At 34.9% G+C, this 24,808-nt stretch overlaps 1 protein-coding gene across 1 annotated transcript; it reads left to right on the forward strand.

Moving 5' to 3' along the window:
- The first annotated feature begins 9,752 nt into the window (after nt 1-9,752).
- Nucleotides 9,753-13,161, forward strand: LOC136227816 (uncharacterized). The gene is made up of 6 exons (XM_066016573.1): nt 9,753-10,242; nt 11,744-11,801; nt 12,111-12,268; nt 12,355-12,430; nt 12,721-12,781; nt 12,887-13,161. Exons 1-5 carry the CDS (start codon nt 10,114-10,116, stop codon nt 12,735-12,737), a joined length of 438 nt encoding a protein of 145 aa, XP_065872645.1. The 5' UTR covers nt 9,753-10,113; the 3' UTR covers nt 12,738-12,781; nt 12,887-13,161.
- Nucleotides 13,162-24,808: the final 11,647 nt, after the last annotated feature.

A 24,808-nucleotide genomic window follows, 5' to 3' on the forward strand; every position in this document is an offset into this window, starting at 1 on the left:
CCACTGTAAATCTATCTTATCTAAACTTTTCTCATAAAAAAGGACCTTTTAAGTTAGAAAACGCATTGTGTGTCAAGAAACTATTTAATTCATAACCAAATAGAAACTATTTAATTCAAAATAAAGTTGAAGTTATAACTAGATAAGGTCAACAAGTTTTATCATCACTAACAGAATCCAAGTAGATATATTTTCAACATTAATTCTATTCTTGCCGACAGAGTAACTTTTCTTCTATTATAAAAATTATCCAGTGTAGACATTATATAAAAAGAAGTAAAAAATACAAAGGAATCTAACAAATATGTAATGTGCATGAATCAAATGCTTGTTTTAATTTTTAATCTTGCATTGGGATGAGCTGCCTGTAGATATATATAGAGATAAGAAGATTGGAAAAAAGAGGGTCAGATAAGAGAACAGAAGTCTGAGTAAAACGTTAGTAAACAAAAACATGAGCAGTCACATGATGATGTTTGTTTCTTCGGAAAAACATATATTCTTGTAAGAAAGAGTTATATTAGCCATAAATGTAATGTCTGGGAATATAATAAGTATAATCTTTTTAATTGCTTATATATAAATAGCAAGTGAATATAAATTAGAAGAGGGGGAGGAAGCAGGTGGGTTCTATTCTTCTTTTTTCTAACTATATTATATTCTTTTATTAAAAAGGAACTTCAACTTCAACCCAACAACCTTATCCAAACATTTATCTTCATGCATGAAAGTAACTTCAAAAGTGGTTGTCTCTAGATATGGGCTTCGATATCTACATGACGTATCAATTTTTTATTATATTATGTACTAGATTTTTAAATATTATAAAAATCCCCTCATATATATATTGTTTAATACTGAGCTATATTGGTTTTTGAATTTTTACATACTACATATAGAATGAATCTCATGCTTTTAATCTAGTTTGATGTCCTATTAACTAGGAGTTTAACATGTTGATTAATATAGATAAGGATAAACAACAAATTGATCCTAATGTTAAATGCGGTTCTAACGTATTATAAATTTAATTCTAACATTTGCAAGCAATATCAACTTTAACTTTAAGTTACCAAAAATTTGAAAATGGTCAGTTTATACTGTAAAATCAAACGTTCCAAACGGAAGCAGTTTTGAAAAATTTTAGTTGGTTATTTGGAGAATAAAGGTTCAAATTGGCTATTAAAGTTAGCATGGATGGTCAATTTAGCTCAAAATATCAACTCAACCTTCAAAATTGGTCGGAAATGTTAAATTAACCCAGTATCAAATCATCCATGATAAATAATATATTTTTGATACCTGAAATTTATCATGTTTGATATTTGAAATCTAAAAACTATTATATTTTGTGCAGCTGCATAACTTTATACGCCAGTGTAGAATATCAATGCACTAATACTATTTTGAGGGGTTCAGTTAAGTTTTTTTATTTTTTCTGTTTCAGCAGTTTCTCTCATAATTAATTATTGTTCGCGGCTCATACTCCTATTTCGTGAGATTCCTTTTGTCAGTGCGATTTTAACCTCTATTTATTTTTTTCACATTTTATCACTTAATATAATTATTTCATTAACAAAAAAAAATTTAAACTATAATATAATATAATTAAAATTCTAAATTCAATTAATTCTTATTATAAATTAGAGTTTCTACACTGACACATAAAGTAATGCGTCGGAGCCAAAACGTTCTCCGGTTGCGCATAATAGTTTAAAAATAGATTTCAGGTATCAAAATGTAAACATGATAAAGTTCAGGTATCAAAAATATATTATATTTTCAAGCTAATTTGATACTTTAAGGGCTGACTTGATACCCAAAGATTGATTTAGTCTAAATTGACCATCCATGTCAACTTTAAGGGCAAATTTGAACCCTTTATTCGTTCTTTGGAACTATATTAGTAACACAATAAAAATTTAGACACTTTAATAATTTGTGTCGCTGACACGACTTGATTTCACGGTTTTATATGATATTTCATGTTAGCCGACCCCGAATCATTTCAGGACTAAGGCTTTGTTGTTGTATTAACTTTTGTGTGAGATTTTTTTTTTTTTTTTTGAAAAGAAAAAACCATGCATTAAATAGAATCAAAAATACAAGGCTTGAATAATGAAATCTAGAGGAGTAGTATACCACTCCATCATAGAATAAGATGTCCTTGCAAGTTCATGGGCAACACTATTCGCAGAACGACTAGCAAAAATGATAACATTAAACGAATAAATCAACCTTTTACAATCATTAAGAACAATGTCGTAATAAGACCTTAGTTATTATTTTTTGAACAAATTATTTTATAACTGTCTTAGTAATACATCAAATAACGTAGACATAATTGATGTTTGATATGACAGTTAAATAACTGTCAAGCTAACTTTTTCAAATTTTCGGTAACGTGGGGTTAAAATAAATCTTGTTTAAAAACGTTAGGGTTAAATTTATATAATTTCATATATTAAGACCAAGTATATACTTCTCCGAAAATATTAGAATCAAATTTGACCATTATCCTATATAAATATTTTTTGAAAAGGACAAAAATGATTTGTTTTCAGTTAAATTAATTCATCAAAATGTAAGGAATAAAACCTCACACGATTGCAGGTTAAAACAAATACAATATCCACGAATGTATGAAAGTCACTACAAAGAGCAAAAAGAAACCGTAAAAAGTTTAATGCGTCAAATTAAAACATATAAGGCTAATATATAAAAATAAAAGATCTCCATTCAATATGAAAATATAGAAATCTTTTACTAGGTTATTGTTACACCATAATTTTCTACACCGCTAATGAATTTTCAAAAGGAAAATCAAAGATGTCTTGAATGGTCTCATCACCAATCCTTTCTTGATTATATAGGAATTGAGAATCACAAAAGTATTGACTTCGAAAGTTTTTTATCCACACGCTTGTGATTCAGAATAACCCACTTAAAGCCCAGGCCCATCTTCTAATATCACACGTGTGGCTCATGCTTACTACTTATTCGCCTCATAAAGGCTACACCGATCTTTTCTACCAAATCTCAAAAGACGTATATAAAAGAGGTAGGGTCCGTTTGTTTTATCTGCTGTTTGTTGTTGCTGTTTGCTGTTTCCTGTTACGGTTTGCTGTTTGAAAAGGCTGCTGTTCCAAAAAGCAGGGATTCCCTACTTTTATAAAAAGCTACTTTTCGGCTACAAAAGGCAAACATGAGGTGTCTAACCAAACACCTTAAACTCTCATTTTCAAAGTGAAAAGGCAAACAGGAGGTCAAAAAGCAGCTACCAAACACCCCGTAGTTTTCCATCAAGTAAAGATATATGTTAATAACATCTATTACTTTCTTCAAAAAAAAAAAAAAAAAAAAAACATCTATTACTACTCTACATTTTAAATTTTTCATATTTGGCTTTATCATTGAAGTTTCTGCTCGACTCTCTGCTAGGATACATCCAATCATTTGGTGTAGTGAGGATCGGTCTTGATAATTTAAGGGTTCTAGGTAAAATAAGGTAAAATAAGGAATAAATGTCCCTTTAATAATTTACTAATTAAAATCTAAATGTTGGGCAGACTTTTTAAATTTTTTTTTTTATCAACGGGCTATCTATATTAAAAAAAATTAACTTATATATATATATAGATAAATAATTATAAGGTTCCTGTGTTTTTACTTAATACATTATTTAGTCCTTACGTTTTTAGAAATAATTATATAGTCCTCCAGTTTTTGTTTTTGTTAACTTCTTAGTCCTTATGTTTTGGGTTAATGGTCAAACTATACTAAATAAACTTTAAAACATCAAAATTACCCTTTACTTTATTGTCAAACTCGACCTAAAATAAGATCAGATAAGAGGTGAGACATTACGACTGACTTATTATATAAATCAGTAGCAGTGTCTCTCAAATAAGGAGAAAATTCAAACCAAAGAGAATTCAAGAATATAAACAGCCAAATTCTGGTTAATAGCTAAAATGACCAACATATGTTGTTTATAATCTAACTTCTTCATGCGGAGTCCAATTAAGGCGATTCAAAAACCCCTGGAAACGTAAGAAAAAAATAAAGAACTTTCATTCGAGACTCCATAACAGATTCTGCCTATATCTGGTCGAAGAAGGCATCACAAGGTTCAGATACGAATCTGATATTTTTTCGCATCACCTGTATAGACAACTCTCTATTATCTCTAGCTCAAAGTTATGACTTACTCATATCCCATATCACACTATTCCACAAGTTCTCAATTTCAGTTAATTATATATGTATATAATACATACCAAATAACATATCAAGTTTACAACAAGAGTACTCCAATACAAAGCACTTAGAAGTGCATTCCTTAGCATTCTTTCTATACACAATCACCAAACAAAAGGACACTACCAAAAACAAGTTATAGAAGTGTCCTTAAACATATACTATCAACATATATTTACATGAACAAAATGGTTGCAATACCCTAGAGACGACGTTCGTAACCGAACCTCACCCTAGGATCGAGTACCCCTCTCGGTACCTTGCACTTCTTCGCCTAAAAACGTTAAAAACATTTGGAAAAAATGAGACAAACATCTCAATAAGAAACTATCAACTATAAAAACCAACTTTACTTAACATAGCTATATAGATACATTTATAAAGGATTTAATCAAAACCTTGTAAAATATATTCAAAACTTAAATTCATAATATAATCAAGGTACTAAACCGAAAACCAAAAACTTAAAATCTTGTATCCATTCTTGAGTTCATCCCCTTATATTTCAATCATAATTCACAACATACATAGACGTCTTTTTAACATTAACTATCCAATATGGTCTTCCCGACACTTCACTGTCATACCCGACAGGTCTTCAGACTGTGTACATAGGCCACATTTCTCACTAAATATGGTCTTTAGATTCGAAACCACCCAACCGGACTACTATATATACTTCACTTGTTCATAATCAAGCTCACAATTTTTCCATTCTCCAAAATATCAATCTTATATACCATCAATCAATAAAAATTCCAAAGTTAATCAACCAAACGAAACCTCAAATCAACATAACCAAGTAAAATCTGAAACTCACACATAAGCATAATCAATAGCTCCATTTGAACTATAATTTCACAATAAAAAGCAAGATCGTGAAAAACCCAAATTTTATAAAATTCCTGTATAAACCCTAAAGTATCAATTTATGAAAATTCTTTGATTATACATATATCTATATACATAAAACTCAAAATATAGTTGATAGTTACTTACCTTGGTCACTAATTGAAGAAAACACACCCAAACACCTTCGATTCTCCTCTAAATTCTGTCTAAGACGTTTTTCCTCCAACCACTTTCGAAACTCAAAAACTCTTCGGTTAGAACTTAGGACTATGCATGAGGATGCTATGGTTTAAATTTCGAGTAATTCGGTATCTGAACCTTGTGATGCCTTTTTAGACCAGATATAGTCAGAATTTGTTATGGGTCTCAAATGAAAGTTCTTTATTTTTGTCTTACGTTTCTAGGAGTTTTTGAATCGCCTTAATCAGACTCTGTATGAAGAAGTTTCGGCTAAAGCTCGGGGTTCAAGTTGGACTACTTGTGACATTGCAACTTGCGGAGCCACATGTGGTGCAGGTTGTTCAGCTTGAAGATTCACAGGTTGACATGGAGGCAATGGTCATTGTTGTCTTTGAGGTTGGTCAATGGGTGGAACTCTTGCATTAGAGGCTTCACTATCCCCTATGCCCTCACGACCCCATCCTAACTCTCTTCTTTCCTCATCTCTACCTCTACCTTTATTTAGAGGCGTTCGGCCACGTGGTCGTCTCAGATGCATCTATATGATAAAGACACCATTATAATTATATGTAGATATATGATATGCATGAATGTCATGCGTACAACACAATAAATACAAGTAATCACATTATATTTATCTTAATAACTTACATAGGTTTACCTATATATACACTTATGGATTAAACCTACAGCTCTGATACCAAAATATCAAACCCAACCTAAAATAAGATCAGATAAGATGGTAAGACATTACCACTGACTTATTATATAAACCAGTAGTAGTGTCTCTCAAATGAGGAGAAAAATCAAACCAAAGAGAATTCAAGAATATAAACAACCAAATTCTGGTTTATAGCTAAAATGACCAACATATGTTGTTTATAACATAACTTCTTCATACGGAGTCCGATTAAGGCGATTCAAAAATCCATGGAAACGTAAGACAAAAATAAAGAACTTTCAGTTGAAACTCCATAACAGATTCTGCCTATATCTGGTCGAAAAAGGCATCACAAGGTCCATCTATGAATCTGATTTTTTTCCGCAGCACCTATATAGACAATTCTCTATTATCTCCAGCTCAGAGTTATCACTTATTCATATCCCATATCACACTATTCTACAAGTTCTCAATTTTCGCTAATTATATATGCATATAATACATACCAAATAACATATCAAGGTTACAACAAGATTACTCCAACACAAAGCACTTAGAAGTGCATTCCTTAGCATTCTTTCTATACACTAATCACCAAACAAAAGGACACTACCAAAAACAAGTTATACAAGTTATACAAGTGTCCTTAAACATATACTATCAACATATATGTACATGAATAAAATAGATGCAATACCCTAGAGACGACTTGAATCTCGTAGCCGTAACCGAACCTCTCCCTAGGATCGAGTACCCCTCTCGGTACCTTGCACTGCTTTGCCTAAAAAACGTTAAAAACATTTGGAAAAAATGAGACAAACATCTCAATAAGAAACTATCAACTATAGAAACCAAATTTACTTAACATACCTATATATATATACATTTATAAAGGATTTAATCAAAACCTTGTAAAATATACTCAAAACTTAAATTCATAATATAATCAAGGTACTAAACCAAAAACCAAAAACTTTAATCTTGTATTCATTCTTGAGTTCATTCCCTTATATTTCAATCATAATTCACAATATACACGAGACGTCTCTTTAACATTGCATATCCCATATGGTCTTACCCAACACTTCACTGCCATACCCGATAGGTCTTCAGACAGTGTACACATGGCATGTATCTCACTAAATATGGTCTTTAGATTCGAAACCACCCAACCAGACTACTCTTAATGGATACCAAACATTTTATTATATATATATATATTGAAACCAGAAACATATATGTATATATGTATATACTTCACTCATTCATAGTCAAGCTCACAATTTTTCCATTCTTCAAAATATCAATCTTATATACCATCAATCAATAAAAATTCCAAAGTTAATAACCAAATGAAACCTCAAATCAACATAACCATGTAATATCTGAAATTCACATATAAGCATAATCAATAGCTCCATTTGAACTATATTTTCACAATAAAAAGCAAGATCGTGAAAACCCCAATTTTACAAAATTCTTGTATAAACCCTAAGGTATCAATTTCTGAAAATTCTTTGATTATACATATATCTATATACATAAAACTCAAAATATAGTTGATAGTTACTTACCTTGGTCACTAATAGAAGAAAACACACCCAAACTCTTTCGATTCTCTTCTAAATTCTGTCTAAGACGTTTTCCCTCCAACCATTTCCGAAACTCAAAAACTCTTCGGTTAGAACTTAGGACTATGCGTGAGGATGTTATGGTTTAAATTTCGAGTAATTCGGTCGATCAAAACTTCGTAAATCGAAGAGACGGTGGAGATGCGGTTGAGAGAAGATGAAGATGCGGAAGATGAAAGAAAAAAGAAAAAGAAAAGAAAGAAGATGGATCGCAACTCCTGGAAGATTTGGGATTTATATCCCAAATTTAGAAAATATTTAGATTGGTCCTTCATCTTTATATAATCTTTTAACAATTACCCTAAACGTTTAATTTATACATAAACCCGTCAAATTAACCCCAAACTTTCCATATAGCACCAAATAAATATCACACACCCAATAATTATAATATATATTAATATCCAGATATAAATTCTAGAAATTTAGATACGGACGTGACAATTATGACTATCCAATTTATATGAAAGATATGATCCGGCATAACCTGTTGTATAGAATATATCATAATCTTTTTTTTTGTCTCATGATATCTTAAATTGAACATAAAACATGGTTCTTATCATCCTTATCATATCACTCGTATAGTTTCTCGATCTCCAAGTAGATTGTAAAACTAATTAATTGATACCATTATCAATTTATTTAAGTACGACCATGCATTTCTTAGTCTCACTTATCAAGGGGTCCAAATGATATTTCTATCATAATGTGAGGGATAAATCTCATATTTGTCACTCATATTCCTCAACATGAATTATATTGTATCCAATCATAACTTGTATAGTTGTACGGTTAAGGACAATGTTTGATTGTGTCAAAACACACTACTCTTCATGTAATAATCTATACTAACCTCAGGTTTCATGATTTAATGACACTACTATAATTGAGATCACTTATGACTCGAAGCCATGTAGTGATCTCAGAGTGGGTCTATCTAGTACCATGTTTCACAGGATCCGTAAGTTTTAATTTTATGTCCATACACTATGTTAATACTTAAACACCATTGAACCTTCACCGGAGACATTTAGAATAATAAACTATTATTCAAGGATATTATTATAAAGCTAACATGCAAACACTTTAATAATAACAATAGTAATCTTTATTAAAATAACTACAATAACATAATCCATTATTGGCTTAGGAAACAATTTCTAACAGAGCTCATATTGGAATGACTCACGCAGAAAACATAACCGTCAAGGACACGTGTCCCAATCATAAGGACATATCTGAAATGTATACTCCTAACTCCCAATACATGTCATAACTTACGAAAAGAGGAAACATATGCAAAATCGTATAGACACATGGACCAATCAAGCATTGACATGTAGAAACCTATCCAACCGTAAGCTATCCTTTAACCATCTATAAATAGTCAGTTTAAAGAATATAAAGTACACAACAACTTTTATTTCACTATGATTTTTAGTCATTATACTCTATTTGAATATTATCACCGATTTAAGTATGAGAGAAAGGACACCGTACTCTGATCCCTCTCTAATAGTTTCCTGATATCATTTCATTTCAGATGTATCGTAAGCAGTTTACAAAGCTCATATTGCAGATTGAAAAAACAACAGGCATCATTTTGATCTAGATAGAAAAAAAACCTTAAAAAAAGCGCAATCCGGTGCACTACGTGTCCACATTTAAGCGAAGGTCTGGAGAGAGGTTCCACCACAAGGATGTACTAATTCTTTTAATAAAAATCCGCTCCTAAAACTCGAATCCGTAACCTGTTAATCACACGATAACAACGTTTCCCGTTTCGTCAGGACTTACTTAGAACCCCTTAATTAGTAAAATTTTGTGATTGTTATATTTGAGGTATATCTCAACCTCTCAAGAAACCTTAGTAGTAAAATTTCCATCTTATCCTTTGGTCTAAAAGCAAAGTCGGTGTAGAAAAAGTAAGTAGGAATCAGAAATTGGGCAAGCAAATAAAATAAAAAGGAAAAATATGGGCATGAAGGAAACGTGTAAAGACAAGGTTGGCTAAAAGTGAAGGAAATCCACTTGGAGACTAAACAGAGCACCCATTTGTCACACCAAAATGGCGCAGACACAACCACAACCACAGCAGGGCAGCTCAGGGCAGGCCTGGTCAGGGCAAAGGCACATGGGAAGTTGCAGTTGCAGCACCCAAAACCCCAAACCCAAAACCATTTTTTACAGAATCCAAAGCCACTTTTTCTTTCTCCTCTCTTTTCCTTTTGGGGCTTATAAATAGCTCTCACTCTCTGTATCATTTCATTTCCTCCCATAACTGCAAAAGCTTCTTCACGTGCTTTCTGCTGCTTCCCCTTTCTCTCTCTCTCTCTCTCTCTCTCTGCAAATCTTATCCTTTCTTTCTTTCTTCCTCTGTTCCTTTTACCCTTTTCCAGTGTCGTTTTGGCCGTTAATTATCAAACTTATCTATATCAAACGGTTTTGTTCGTTAATTGACAAAGAAAGCTTTTTTATTTTCTTTTTATCTTTTAGGGTTTCTTAAAGTTACTTCCTTTTTTTCCCATGGAAAACAAGAGGCAGAGTACTGGTTCTTCTTCTTTTGATCATCTTTTTGGTCCTAAAGACTCTTCCTCTTCTTCTGCTTCGTCTTCTTCAAGTGTTTTCAGCTCCATTTTCTCTAATCCATCTCCGGTAATAATTATTTCTGTATTTTATTGTTTGATTCAATTTGTTTTCTGGAATGAATTCTGTATTATTGGATGGAATAGATGTGGATAAGGATGAATAACGGCCACTTTAAATGTTTTGATTTTTGGATGCTCAAATGGGTGACTGTTTTGTGTTTTATTACCTTATACAGTTACATGCTATCTTTTTTGTTTCTTTTCTTATTTTGGGAATGGCAGTTGTTTTTTTTACTTCATATAATAGTACCTTCTAGAGTTTTTTCTTTTAACCCATAATTTATTATTTATTAAGCTTTGGTTAGGTTATTAATCTAATGATGTTAATTATATTCTCAAAATATATTGATTAGAATAGTTAAGAGCCCTGAGGGCTTTAGTTTCTTACGTTAGAGATTTTGTGTTCGAGTCTTAATGTAGGAGGAAAATTTGAACGAGAAGAGTATCTACAAGCCAAGAACTGTATAAAAAAAATCTACTGAAATGTAAAAATGAAACCATTATTGAATTATTGCTGAAATTTTATAGTCTAGAAATTATTAATGTAACCGTTGTAACGGTTGAGCCTCATAAATGAAGGAACCAACCGTTTCTGATATTGTTGAATATTTATAGTCCAGCTGAGCTGATGGATCATCTATTAATTTTCTTTTTGAAATAGCTATATCTTTTCTAGGACAGTTTGAAGGAGGGATGTTAAAGGGATTTTGAGTATTCACCTATCCATAAAAAAGAATAGTTTATCCTATTTTTCGCTTCAATATTTGTCAAGCATAATATAGGTGGATGTTTTTTATAATTCAAGTTTTCTCAGTGTATATTAAGACTTGAACCCGAGATATCGCAAAGTTTCGTGGATATTATATGGGGGGTTTTAATTTTTTCAGGAAAAGCTGAACATTCACAGATTATCAAAGAACATCCTAAGCATTTTTTGTCAATAAATCACGGATATGGTTTAAAGATAATTTTTTTAATTTTAATTAAACATTTATATTCTATTGTTTGGTTTTATGTTTCATTTTGAAGTGAAATAGGAAACAAAAAGTGAACCAAACTGAAACTATATATATATATATAAATTCAAACCCAAAACCTCTTATATACAACCATAGTTATATATATCCATCCATAACAATAATATCAAAAATTTCCAAAACACAAGAAAAGAGAGAAAAAAAAAGATCTCTCAAGGGTGATAGGATTTTAAATGGATAATTTCATGTAGTTTTAGTAAGCTTTATTATTATCATTATTATTATTATTATTATTATTATTTATGTTATGATAATGATAAAGTTGACTAATTAACTGAAATGCAAGTAAAGATAGAGGCAGTTGCATTTTGGAATGAGGAATATAATATATAGTACTTTTGTGGACCAACATCTATACATTTTCTTCTTTTTGTATGCTTTGGTTGTACCATATTTAAAATGTCTTTCTTACTATTGGAAAACTTACTTATCTTTTTTGCATCTTTCTATTTTTATATTCCCAAATTTAAGGGCCTAGGTAGGGACTCTGCAGGAACTCAAGCTGGGAATTCCAGATATGGGAATCCAGGTATTTTTCAACATTACATTTTTCTGCATTTTCTCATAATTAAGGTCAACTCAACTATATATATTTCATAATAATAATATTTACCAACTTGGTAACTTGGTCAGCATCTTATTATAATTTTCCAGCAAGTTGTATTGGATAATATTGAATAATCATCTGCTTTTTGCTTGATAATTTGGTATATATATAGAGAATATGCAAAAGGTAGCAATCTTTTGAAGAATATTTTCATATGATAATGTATTATTTTATAGTTAGTTATTTTGAAATGGGTATCTTAAAAACTAAATCTTTTTATTTTATGATTAGGTAATAATCCTCAAAGCCACAAGGGAAGTAGCAAAGATTCCAGTTCTATGTATCAAAATGAAACAGCAGAACCTTGTTATTTTAGCTCATCAATTTACTATGGTGGCCAAGAAAATTATTCTCCAAGGACTAGGAATAACTCTGAATCCCATCAGGCTGTAAGTACACAATTATTAATTATTTAATTAATTGCAAAAGAAACAACTAATAATCATGTATTAATGAGAAATTAATTGAATTTCAGTTCAAGAAGGATGAGAAAAATGAAGATCCCAATGGCAACAATTCAAATAGTGCTTCCAGAGGAAATTGGTGGCAGGGTATGTTAACAAAACAAAAAAAAATTGAAACATCACCGCTTCTGAACTTGATTAAAGTGACGTAACTTGCATAACTTTTTAAGTAAGTTCAGAGTTCAGATTAAAGTGACGTAACTTGCATAACTCTTTAAGCAAGTTCAGAGTTCAGATTAAAGTGACGTAACTTACATTAACTCTTTACTCAAGTTCAGAGAATCGAATAAAGGCCGGTGATGTCATAAACTAATTAAAAACAACAATGTTTTTACTCTCAAGATAGTTTCACTGAATTTGAGCATAACTTTGTGCAGGTTCACTGTACTACTAACTCTAGACCAATATTATCAAAAATCAACATCCATATAAGCCAAGGTTGGTTACTTAGTTGAGTGTTTTTTTGAATTCGTGAATGTAATTAATTTGAAGTTGGTGATTAATTAAGTTTTTTCTGACTGAGTTTTATTGTGTTTGATGCAGGAATAGTGGCTGTAATCTATCTAGCTACATATATATACTAAGGAAATAAGAAGTTATAATACATATAGAAAGGAGTTGGGGGTGATGTTATGTAATGTAAAATGTAGGTGTTGGGTTCTTTTAATTGTCCTAGCTCACTACACCAATAATAAAAGCATTGTCTTAGGAATTCAACATCTTCTTTTATACCAAAGTGTTGTTTTGCACAGCTGATTAACCTCAACTTTCATGTAATCTTTATATTTCTTATGTATTTTAATCATCTGGTTAGTTAACTATCCATTTCAATTTGTGTCACCAACAGGATCTTTAAAGGCTAAATTTATCTGAATTATTACTTTAATCACCCTAAAAATTACAGGGAGATCAACTCTTGGATTTCAAAATTTAAAGGAAAAGAATTCCTAACTGCTTTAGTTGGCAATTTATTAAGCTCAATTAACACACTAACTTGTTGATTTTGAGTATAATCTTTTAACTCTCATAAGATGTAATTAATTGAATGAAGAAAAGTAATTCTTTCTCATGGATTAAGAAAAAAAGGAGAATATAACTTGCTACTTGTACACTTATAAGAAGTAACTACTTTTACACTTATAAGAAGTAACTCCTAAAGTAGAGAAAAGAAGATAATACAGTAATTAATTGAATGAAGAAAAATAATTCTTTTTCATGGATTACGAGAAAAAGCAGAATACAATGTGCTACTTATACACTTATAAACGGTAACTCCTAAAGGAGAGAGAAGAAGGTAACTTTCAGGGGGCGTTTGGTTCAGGGTCTTTAGGAATGAGAATGGGAATGAGAGGGTTTCATTCCCTTTGTTCTTGTTTGTTTAAAAAAAAACTATTCCCTTTACCCATTTTAGATTATGGGTTTACCCCATTTTAGGTTGAGCCATTACCCCAAGTCATGTAGGGAATTGGATTTCCTTTACCCCATTCCCTTTCCTAAACATATCCAAACACATAGGAGAATTAATGCTTATTCATTTTCTTTCCTTTAGTTTCATTTTCTTGATTCTTTTTCCCTTAAACGCCCCCTTAAAGAAGAGAGAATTACACTTATAAGAAGTAACTCCTAAAGGAGAGAGAAGAAGGTAGCTCTTAAAGGAGAGAGAATAAGGTAAGGCAGCTAACAAACTAGAAACAAATGATGTAAGTCCTAACAAACTTAGGAGAGAGAAAAAGTTAATACATCTAACAAACTAGAAACATGTGATGTAACTCCTAACAAACTTAGGAGAGAGAAAAATTTAATACAGTTAACAAACTAGAAACATGGACAAAAGGTGGGGGCAATGGTAGAGAGGTTAACGTGGACAAAATAACCGTGTTGATGGAATGTGGCAAATTTACTCATTAGGAATGTGGACAAAAGTTGGGGGCTATGGCTGGGGAGGTTAGAAACGTGTAATGCTAGCTGCTAAACAAACGAAGCAACTCCTAACAAACCTAGAGAGAGAGAAAGGTATACAGTTAACTGTTGAAACACCTTTTCACATGATTTTGATTTGACAAAATTATTTAAGTTAATCCATGATTAAGACAATTAAATTTAAGTGCTTTGATTTAATCGTACAAATGTGTTTGTTCAATGTTGAGTATAATTATAAATGAGAACAGAAATAAAAAGTACGACAGAATGAAGACAGCATGAGCCACATAAGCTGAGTAGAACACAACTCAGCATCATAGAAGAAAAGTCTTCTTCAAAACAAACGCTTGAAGACGAAGCTGGCCGAAGAAGCTCAGTAGAACGTGACTCAGCCTTGCCAAAGATAAAGATTAAAGGCAACGTCTATTAAAGTCAAGCTGAGTGTTCATTAGGACAGCGCCAATGATCCGTTAACTAAAAGACAAGATCCGATAGAGATCTGTGCCAATTCAGAAGCTTTGGAATTACGCAAGGAGACAGTTTCGAGATGCATGGGTCAACTGGCCTTTGGCTAAAAGACGAAACTGGCGCTAGAAGACGAACCTGGCGGAAGAAGACAAGCCTGACGCCTGTTAAATTCAGACGACAGGATTGGCCTGCAAAATTGTATGCTGACCAATGAATGACGCAAGAAGACCGTTTGAATTCAACGGATAGATCCGAATTCAAATGATTGAGGCATCAGATTTCACTATAAAAGGACAAGTTCATCTCTTGGATCCTTTGCCGAAGTAAAAAAAAGAAAAAGCATACATACAAGCACATACAAACAAGAAAAAGCAAATACTTACACCCAAATCCTATTTCTGTGTAAAAGTCTAGATTGAATTTGTATTCATCTAAAGTGTTCTTCATCTAGAAAGAACAAATATGTATCAATTGTAAAGATTGAGAGAGTGGTGCTGAGTACTCGATTTTTGTACTCAGCGGTAGAGAAAATCTGAGTGTTTGGTTATAGCACTTAGTAGGCTTGAGTAGACGAATAGAGGAAGATACTCTTGCATACTCAACTGCTTGTAAACGGTTTGTGCTCTACCTTTAAAGAGCTCAGTATTGGATTGAAAAAGTCCGGAAGGATTCTGGGCACTGGACGTAGGCGGTGAGGCCGAACCAGGATAAGTCTGCTGAGTAATTTCTAACTCTTTCTCTCAATATATATATATATATGTATGTGTTGCTTGTTTAAATTACTCAGGATATAAATTGTATAGGCTGACACTGAGTAATCAGAGTGTTGAGTTGGAAGATGACCTTAAGTGTTAATTCCCAACTCACAAGTAAAACGGTTCTAGTCAGCCTCTGACTAAAGCTGTCTTACATCTTGCTCGGCCTTGCTGACCAAAACTGAGTAAAGTAATGTAAAGAATTAAATTAAGTCAGCATAATTAAGCAAAAAAGTTACATTAGTTCCTAACCCCCCCCCCCTTGGAACTAATTACACGAGACCAGCAAGTGGTATCAGAGCTCAGTAGCTCACTACTCAAAGATAAAACTATCTTGAGCTGATCCCTGTAAATGGCTGAGAACATCACTCGTTTCCTTCCTAGAAATCAAACAACACAGATACTCCCTGAGGGATTATCTATTAGTCGGCCTCCCTTATTCTTCGGATCCAATTATACATTTTGGAAGAACAGGATGAAAATTTTTATTCAAGCCACAAACATGAGTGCATGGCTTGCAATAGTTCAAGACCCGTTTGTGCCTTACAAAATGGTAAACAACGAGAAAGTTGTTAAGAGTGAAACTGAGTGGTCAGAAAATGACCTTAGAAAACTGCAAAAATATGCTTCACTGTATGTAGACACCGGGGTCGGAGGACCGATGAAGAAAAATTATAAAAAGGGATCCAAATCAGTCGATTGAAATAAATGATGAGTCAATAAAAATAATAAATAAAAAACGTTGTTCAAAGGAACCGTGGAGACCGGTTTGATCGAATTCGGAAATCGAATCGAGATGACGGGCAAATCGGTTCCGTGAATGAAATCTTAAATCATTTCGCCAAATTCGGAGTATTTCGGGTCGATAGGGGTTTTGTTTTAGAATTCGAACAATAAAAAAATTAGTTTTGTAAAGAGATCGATTTTATAAAAGCTAATTGTATAAAATCGGTTTTGACGAAAACCATTTTTGATAAAAATCATTTTTGGATTTTGGTTGATTTTTAGGTGTATTTTATTTATTTAAATATTTATTTTTATTTTTTTAATATATATATACGCGGCCCCGTCGGAGGCCGCTATTTACGTCACGGGCCGTTTGACGGCCCGTGACGGGGGCTGGGCATAGCACTTGGCATTCGGCCAAGTGCAGCAAACAATGCCAAGTGCATTTTACATTTAGATTTTTTTTTTAAAAAAAAATAAAAAAAAAATAATAATAATAATAATAAAGCTGATGATATGAAATTTCCTAAGCTTATTTAGCTTACCTTTGGCTCCAAGTTGGCTTGGAGCCAAAGAGAAATTAAGTTGGAGCTCCATATGCCTATAAATAGGATGGAGTCCCAAGACAAAAGGGAGGAAAAGACACCCGAACCTCTGGAAAAATTCCACGAGACCCGAACAAAGCAAAAACACAAAAAAATCCGACTCAAAACACTATCAATCGACTTGATTTGGCATTTCCATTACCGATTGAGAGGTAATAATCCGAGGAACTAGACCCGTTTACTCTTTCATTGTATCTTTGTTATTTAGATCTCTTCCTTTACTCTTTTATTGTTTAGATTTGTGAAATTAGTTTTCTGTTTTGATTCTACTAATATTTGGGTTTGGATCTAAAATAAAACTTTGTTTTAAATCCCAATACGAACCATCACCCGATTTAGGGGTAGTTCGGGATTAAAGCGTCGTAGATCCGTGTGCTTATAAATGTTTTCAAACTGTTTTTGGGAATAAAACTTCGTTTTGAGGTCCCCCGTTACAAACCATGACCTGATTTGGGTAGTTCGGGGATCAAAACGATGAAATAGAGTAGATCTAACAAGTTTTGACAAATCTGAAAAAGGGAAGGACTGATCTTGAATTTTGGCATTATTTGGTTGTATTATATATATATATATATATATGTATATACGTATATGGTGTGATTAAATGACAAAATTTAATCATGGGGGGATTTAGTTGTAATAGTATAGATTAGTTCTATTTTTCTATTTTTAAAATAAAAACAGGGACTAATCCTGATTTTTTCCATTTCTGCGGTACTGTTCATATATTTATATGTATATGTAGGTGATTAGTTTAGGTGATTTAATTTGTGTATGGGTATAAGGGTAGTATATATTTATTTTATATATGGGTTTAGTTAGGTTGGGTATTTTGGGTCCTTTTCGGATTTGTTGTGAGAGCAGTTACTGTTTTGGATATTTTACACTTTATTGGTTGTTGAGTTCTTTTATTAGTTTGTAGGATGTGTTTTAGGGATAAATCTATAGATAAGGGTATATTAGAGTATTATTTTGTGTTTTAATCTTTTCTTGGTTATATACACATATATTTAATAATGTGAATAATATTGTTTTTGGGCCTTTTTCATTCTAACTACTTTTGGGATTTATTGATATTTGATGAGTATTTGGTTGATTAGTTTAGCACATTTAATAGGAAAACCTATTTTGGGGGTTATTTTCTATGAATCTATTATGTAAAAACTATTTCGGGTTAAAAGTTATTTTCTTATCCTTTGTGAATATTATTACTATTTTTACCTATTAACAATCATAGTATATATTATTTACCTCACTTTTAATCTATAGGTATAATTGTCATTTTTACTAAGTATATATATATATATATATATATATATATATATATATATATATATATTTCTTTTGATTTTTATATAGATATATTTTAAATGTATTAGTAAGGTGTGAGTTTTGGACTTGATTTGCTAATTGTTGTAATTATGTTGGCATTGAGTAAATGGAAGTGAGGATTAAAGTGAGTGAAAATGGGAGAAGTAAACCACAAAAGAGATTTCAATTTGGTTATTTAAACTAAAGGTTTCTAGAGGTTCCTAATGTAAAATAAAAGGCTTTTAGTTCTTTATCATTTTCAAATGACTTCCTAAAATATCACGTTTTAAAACCTTAATTCGTTCCAACGACGAATTAAGTGAACCTTATAATTAAAATCGTTTTCATTGTAAATAATAGAGTTTTGAATCGTTTTCCTAACTAAACGGCTTTGTACAAAAATAAATGGACTTGTATGCTTAATCAAGTTTTTTTTGTTAAAGCTTCTTATCTCACGTTTTCAAACGCTCGAGTCGTTCCAACGGCGATTCGAGTCGATATCATGTAAATTAACGGGGTTTTGAAACGTACCTAAATCGTTCCAATGGCGGTTAAGGTACGAACCATGTAAATAAACTCGTTTTCTGGGGAATGAGATTAGCTTCGAGTTAGTGTATAGTTTAAAGCATAAAATCACACTGTGAATAAATCAATTCTTTCTTCTCCCTCTCTCTCCTGTATACTTTAAATTTATGCAAAATGGGTGATTCTTTACTAAATTGGCTTTCAAATAACATGCTCAAAACGGTTTTCAAAGCGAGAAAGAAAAGGTTTCAAATGAATTTTAAACTTAAAGAAATATGCGATTAGTCCGTTATCGCCTAACACGCTAAGTAGGAGGCAGGTGGTTCATAACCGGGCGATGTCGGGGTGCCTAGTAGCCTTTCTCTGGAAAGGAGCTAGCCTTCTCGGCTCGTACCTAAGTTTCCCGAACCCACACCGGTCTCCCGCAAGGGATCGGTGTTCATTTTCCCATTCGTGGGTGGCGACTCTTCCATACTCCAGGCTCCGGTCCTGCCGAGCAGCTTGATTCCGCGATTGGTTGCTTTCGGCGCCAATCACAGCATCTGTCGTCAACGGTGTCCACCCCCCGGTCCGCCCGGGTGAGGCCGCGGCACCTACAAGTGGCGACTCAGCTGGGGAAGCGAGAAATTTGATTCCGGAAGGCGTGTATTAAGCCCTTAACAGGGACGGATCGTATTATTTCTTTTCGTATGCATTCATAAGCATTATTGCAAACCTTTTGGGTAATTTCCGCGAAACCTCTAGCGAGAGTCCATTCGTCGCTCGAAAGAGGCTAGTGTAAGTTCCCCCTTGCAGTAAGGCGCCAAAGGGTCCCCATCCATTCGTGAGGGGCGAATTTGTGCGGTCCTGTGAGGTCCCGCGATCCGCCGTGTCAGCATATAGTAGCCTTAGAAGTTGCCATAGGATTACCTGTTACCATTTTTGATGTGATAAATGAATCAATTCGTGTTTTCAAATTGCCATGATACGTGTCTAATCCTAAACTATGTAAAGAAAATGAAACGATACGTTAATATATACTCTTGAACCGATATATAAACTACCCCAAAACATCGAAACGATTCGAACTAAAGACGACTTAGTCATCTCGTGTGAATGAACTTGTGCGACCTGCCTGGTCCCTTTCCGTGTCCCGAAGAAGGCACATGTTCAGGAAATACGTTATGACGTAAGCACGTATTAGTACAAATCGGTTTGGTATTAAGGATGGTTATATCTCGATTCAAAAGACTATATTAACGATAGCCGTTATTCACATTCTTTAAATACGTTGGGATAAAGCGAGATTATGACGAAACGAAAACGAAGAACATTTCTGTTTTGAACGACCCCGTTGTAACGTAAAGAGTTTTGCAAACGTGGCCCGTCCCTTCCGAATAAAAGACGAGCTCTTACGTTATGCCTCACGTTGTTCTAAGGAGAAATGGACGTATCCGCAAAAGTGACTAAGAAAATAAAAGAAAAGCAAAAATAAACAAACGACCAAAATCATTCCATATATACGATATATGTCAATCTCGAGAGTAGTTAAAGAAAATGAACCAATGTCGTTGAATACGTGCCTCGAACGAGTATATACGCCGCTTAAAATCACGAAGCCGAATTAAGCTAAACCGCATAATTGCGCCATATGGACAAGACTGTGGGTTTGACTAATGGCTCGATCATTTCGACCATTACCAAAACTACAAGAAATATGGCTCGATCTGCATGTTTTCTTAACTCGTACCAAAGTGAAAAGAACGGTAATGTCCTCGCTTCGAATAAGCATGCGATTAAACGAAATGTTGATTTTCTATAACCACGCTAGGATGTTATATCCCGTAAATTGGAAGAAATAAAGAGTTGTTATTAGCGGAAAGATTATCGTGCGCTCGAATAAGACTCGCCGTCTTTTTCACGTAGCCAAAACGAGCAAACAGATTCTTGATGCTAAAATCAAACACGTTACGCAATGGGTCCGTTTCCTAAAAAAAATCCAAAAGTGATATCATCACTAAATAAACACGTGGTTACGTCTCTCGATAGATCCAAAAGATCCCGTCGTAATCCAAACATCGAGACACGAACCCGCGCGAATAAAAGGGGGGACGAATCATTGTCAATAACGCGCGATTGAACCAAAAAAATAACTCGTACCACGTCTAAATCCGAGATACGCTCAAAAAGGAGTCAAAACCCGAACTAATGCATCTCGCGAAATAACGAAAGACGAGTTATTCGAAAGGACAATCCAATTTGGTCGATATCTTAGTCACTGAACGCTGATACATCAGAACGAATTGTATTGTTTGATGGATGATTTATTTTTCCACAATAATCGACGGAATCACGCGCCCCCTGGACTGCAATGTGAGCCCCAAACCAAAATCCTAGGAAAGAGACTTGGACCATCGAGTGTGTGGAGGAATAAGGGTAGAAGAGAGATGTTGTGATACGTGTATTTAGACTAACGTTTGCTCGTCTTATCTTATATATCCGAAAAGAATAAACGCACACACCACGACTCATACATATAAATCATGCATACATATTGAAATGAGTGTTTCTTACGCAGACGTCACCATTAAGAGGTCTTGGTACCGCGAGGGTAACCGGCTAGTCAGGCAGTTTGATCAGCTACAGATTGTCAGTTCCGAATCAGCAGTTGTGGCTTCTGAATCATCTTCGTCCGAGTCATCTCAGTCATCGATCAGTATGTCTATAACAGATGAGAAAATAGCTGGTCTAGTGATATGGGTGGACAACATCAAAGGTGAACTAGCTGCAATTTCGGTCCAGCTGGCTGAGCTTACAATGAAGGGTAACAAAAGTGGCAGTGAACCAGTTGGGAACGTTGTGAACACCGGTCCGCGTTTTGGAGGTAACTATCAAGATTGCGTAACAAGCAGTTTGGGAAAGAGAAAGCAAAGGGAGGTGAATGGAAGTCACACATCTCACCAGAAGTGTGAAACCCACGTGGAGTTCAGACTCCCTGACATGAAGAAGTTTGATGGAACTGGGGATCCTACCGCCCATGTGAACCAATATGTGGCAGCAATGAAGCACATAATTCTGACTGAGGAACAGATCCTAGGGCTGTTCAGTGCCTATCTGGAAGGAGTTGCCCTTGTGTGGTTTCATGCATTGCCGCTGGGAACGAAGAGAGATTGGAAAGAACTGGCGAAGGCATTCATCACCCAATATAGCTTCAACACTATGTCTGAGGTTACTTTGAGGGAGCTAGAGAGCACCAAGCAGCAGGCTGGGGAGTCTTTGTCTGACTTTGTGAGTAGGTGGAGAGCTAAGGCGGCAGTTATGAAACAGAAGCCGTTGGAGCAGGATCAGATCTGGGTGGTAATCGTCAATACTTTGCCATATGTTAGGAATGAGCTGCGGTGTATGCCTTTCACCGATTTTAATCAGATGTATAGCTACGCTTTGACAGTTGAGGGGGATGGAGAGCCGAAAAGAGCTTATACTAAATGGACGAAGTCGGGGTATAGTACCGGAGGGCCAAGTACTAATATAGAACATACCGCAGTAAAGGTGCTTGAACTCAATACTATCAAGAAAAGGCAGTTCACCCAGTTTGATCAGACTTATGCAAAAGTTTTCGAACGATTGCAGAAAAAGGAGTTTCTGAAAGCTCTTACTCCCAAGAACAAGATAGGACCCACACCACGGATGATAACTAAGGGGTATTGCGAGTTCCATAGTAACTACGGACACACCATTGAAAACCGTGAGAGGTTGAAGCATGAGATCCAGGATCTGATTGATAAAAAGAAAATAGTCGACCCATCGTCAGCAAAACCTCCCCCTAAGTGCAATCCATCGCCTAGTCATAGGGTGAGCGCAATTGGATCTGGGTTGGAGGAGAGCTTTGTGGTGGAATCATTCTGCGAATTTAAGGAAGAGCTTTTGAGTTCCAAAGACAAGTTAAATGTGGGAAATGGATTGCATGTATCCGTCATAGGAGAAGGACTAACAGAGGAAGTGATAAATAACGAAGGAAAATCCGAAGAGGTGTCATCTCAGAGGGTATGGCCCGTGTTGAGTTTGTTCAGTGGGGTAGAAGATCCCGAAGCCCATTTGTTCGGGTATGTGCGCACTATGTTTAGAGAGCCACATGAGGTTGAAGATGTCGCTCCGTGGTTCTATCTATCGCTAGTGGGCGAACCTTTGGGATGGTTTCAGTTGCTATCGGAATCGACTAAGCATGATTGGTCACTGATGTCAAGCTTGTTTTTGATGAAGTATCGAAAAGCTAAAGCACAGGCGGCGAAACATAGCGCGATGTAAATTGGGCCTATCAAACGCCCGTTGCCAACTGTCAGCAAGTATAATGAAAGCAAAGACCCCATGGAGCACTTGCATTTTTACATGTCCGCTATGGGTCCACTGGGCTTCGAAGAGGAGGAAATTACGAGTTTGTTTTGCAACTCGTTGGCAGGAGAGTCATTGGTATGGTACATGTCTCTTCCGATGTACGTAAAAGTGAATTGGGCAGAAATGACTAAGAGGTTCATCAAGAAATACACCGCATGGGGACATCCAGAGGAAATGCCTGAGTCACCCGATGAGGAGACACCTGAGGCAGTATTAATCATGGCTAAGTATGAGGGAGATGAGAACCCCATCGATCATGTAAACCATTTCCGCACTCACATGTATGATGCAGGACTCCATCGAAGTGAGTTGATTCAGCATTTCCCAAAGACACTCACGGGGGAAGCTTTGATGTGGCACCGAATGCTCTCAGGGAAGACAAAAGGGGATTGGGGATCTTTCATGGAAGCCTTTGTGCGGAGATATGAGACATACATTCCGTGGATGGGGTCGTTGGAAGATTTAGAAAGGATCAAGCAGTTTCCCGAAGAAGCATTCATGGATTACGCAAGAAGGTGGAGGTTCAAGTATGCTTCATGTCAGGTCACCTTGAGCGATCAGGAGCAACTCATATGCATCCGAAAGGGTGCTATTCCACTTATGGCAAAGAGGTTGAGCAGGGTGTTCTTGAAGGATTATGATGAGCTTATAGGATGGGCTCGGTATGGATTGTCGGACCCTTCCTACGTAAATCCGAACGTCCCTCACGTGATGGATCTGATGGTTGTGGATATCTGGGGAAGTTCCTCGGACGAGGAAGGTATCAATCAGAAAGCTCCAATCCATATCTGGGATGAGTCTGATGGCGAGCCGGATATTACCGTAATGGTATAGTCGGGCCAAGGCACTGAGGGAAAGAATCTGCCGGGATTTAAGATCTTCAACGATGTTACCGACTGGGCAAAGGAAAGGCAAGCTGCTTCATAGAGGGGATCATGATGCTTGACCTGAATGTTGAGGAGCAAGTTATCACTGCATAGGCAACCGTGGGAGCGGTGGATGAACCAAGCACCTCCAAGGTCCATGAAAACCCCGGGAACCCCGATGACGACAACTAGATTACCGCTTTGTTTGAATCTGACGATGTACTCGCCAATACTATCAATGAAATGAATTCTGATTTTGCTTACTTGCTTGATGTTGATTCTGATCATTCCATGCATTCTCATTCATATAACATGCCTACATTTGAAATCAATGCAATAGAAATGTCAACTTTAAATCTTGGCACGGATGAAAATCCTAAACTTATACAAATTGCTCAAGCATTAACTATTGAAGAGAGGAAAGAATTTGAGAGAATAATTAAAAAAAATACGAAATAGTGTTTTCTTGGACGTATGAAGACATGCCAGGAATTGATAAATCCATCGTAGCTCACCGTATTCCAACATACTCTGATGCTAAGCCTGTGAAACAGAAGCTCCGACGCATGAGGCCGGAATGGGCAGATAAGATCAGGGAAGAAGTGAAGAAATAGTTAGAGGCAGGTTTCATCGAAGTAATTGAATATCCGCCATGGGTGGCAAATGTAGTGCCAATCGCAAAGAAGGACGGTAAGGTGCGAATGTGCGTCGACTATAGAGATCTCAACAAGGCTTGAAGATGAATTCGCATTGCCTCACATCGATGTATTGATCGACAGTGCAGCATCAAGCGTCTTGCACACGAATGTGGATGGCGTCATGGGCTACATGCAGGTTCAGATGGCCGAGAAGCACAAAGCAAAGACCTCGTTCATTACTGAGTGGGGGACATATTGCTATATCAGCGAATGGCTACGG

This window comes from Euphorbia lathyris, chromosome 4 (assembly GCF_963576675.1).
Source record: "Euphorbia lathyris chromosome 4, ddEupLath1.1, whole genome shotgun sequence".
NCBI classification, from domain to species: domain Eukaryota; kingdom Viridiplantae; phylum Streptophyta; class Magnoliopsida; order Malpighiales; family Euphorbiaceae; genus Euphorbia; species Euphorbia lathyris.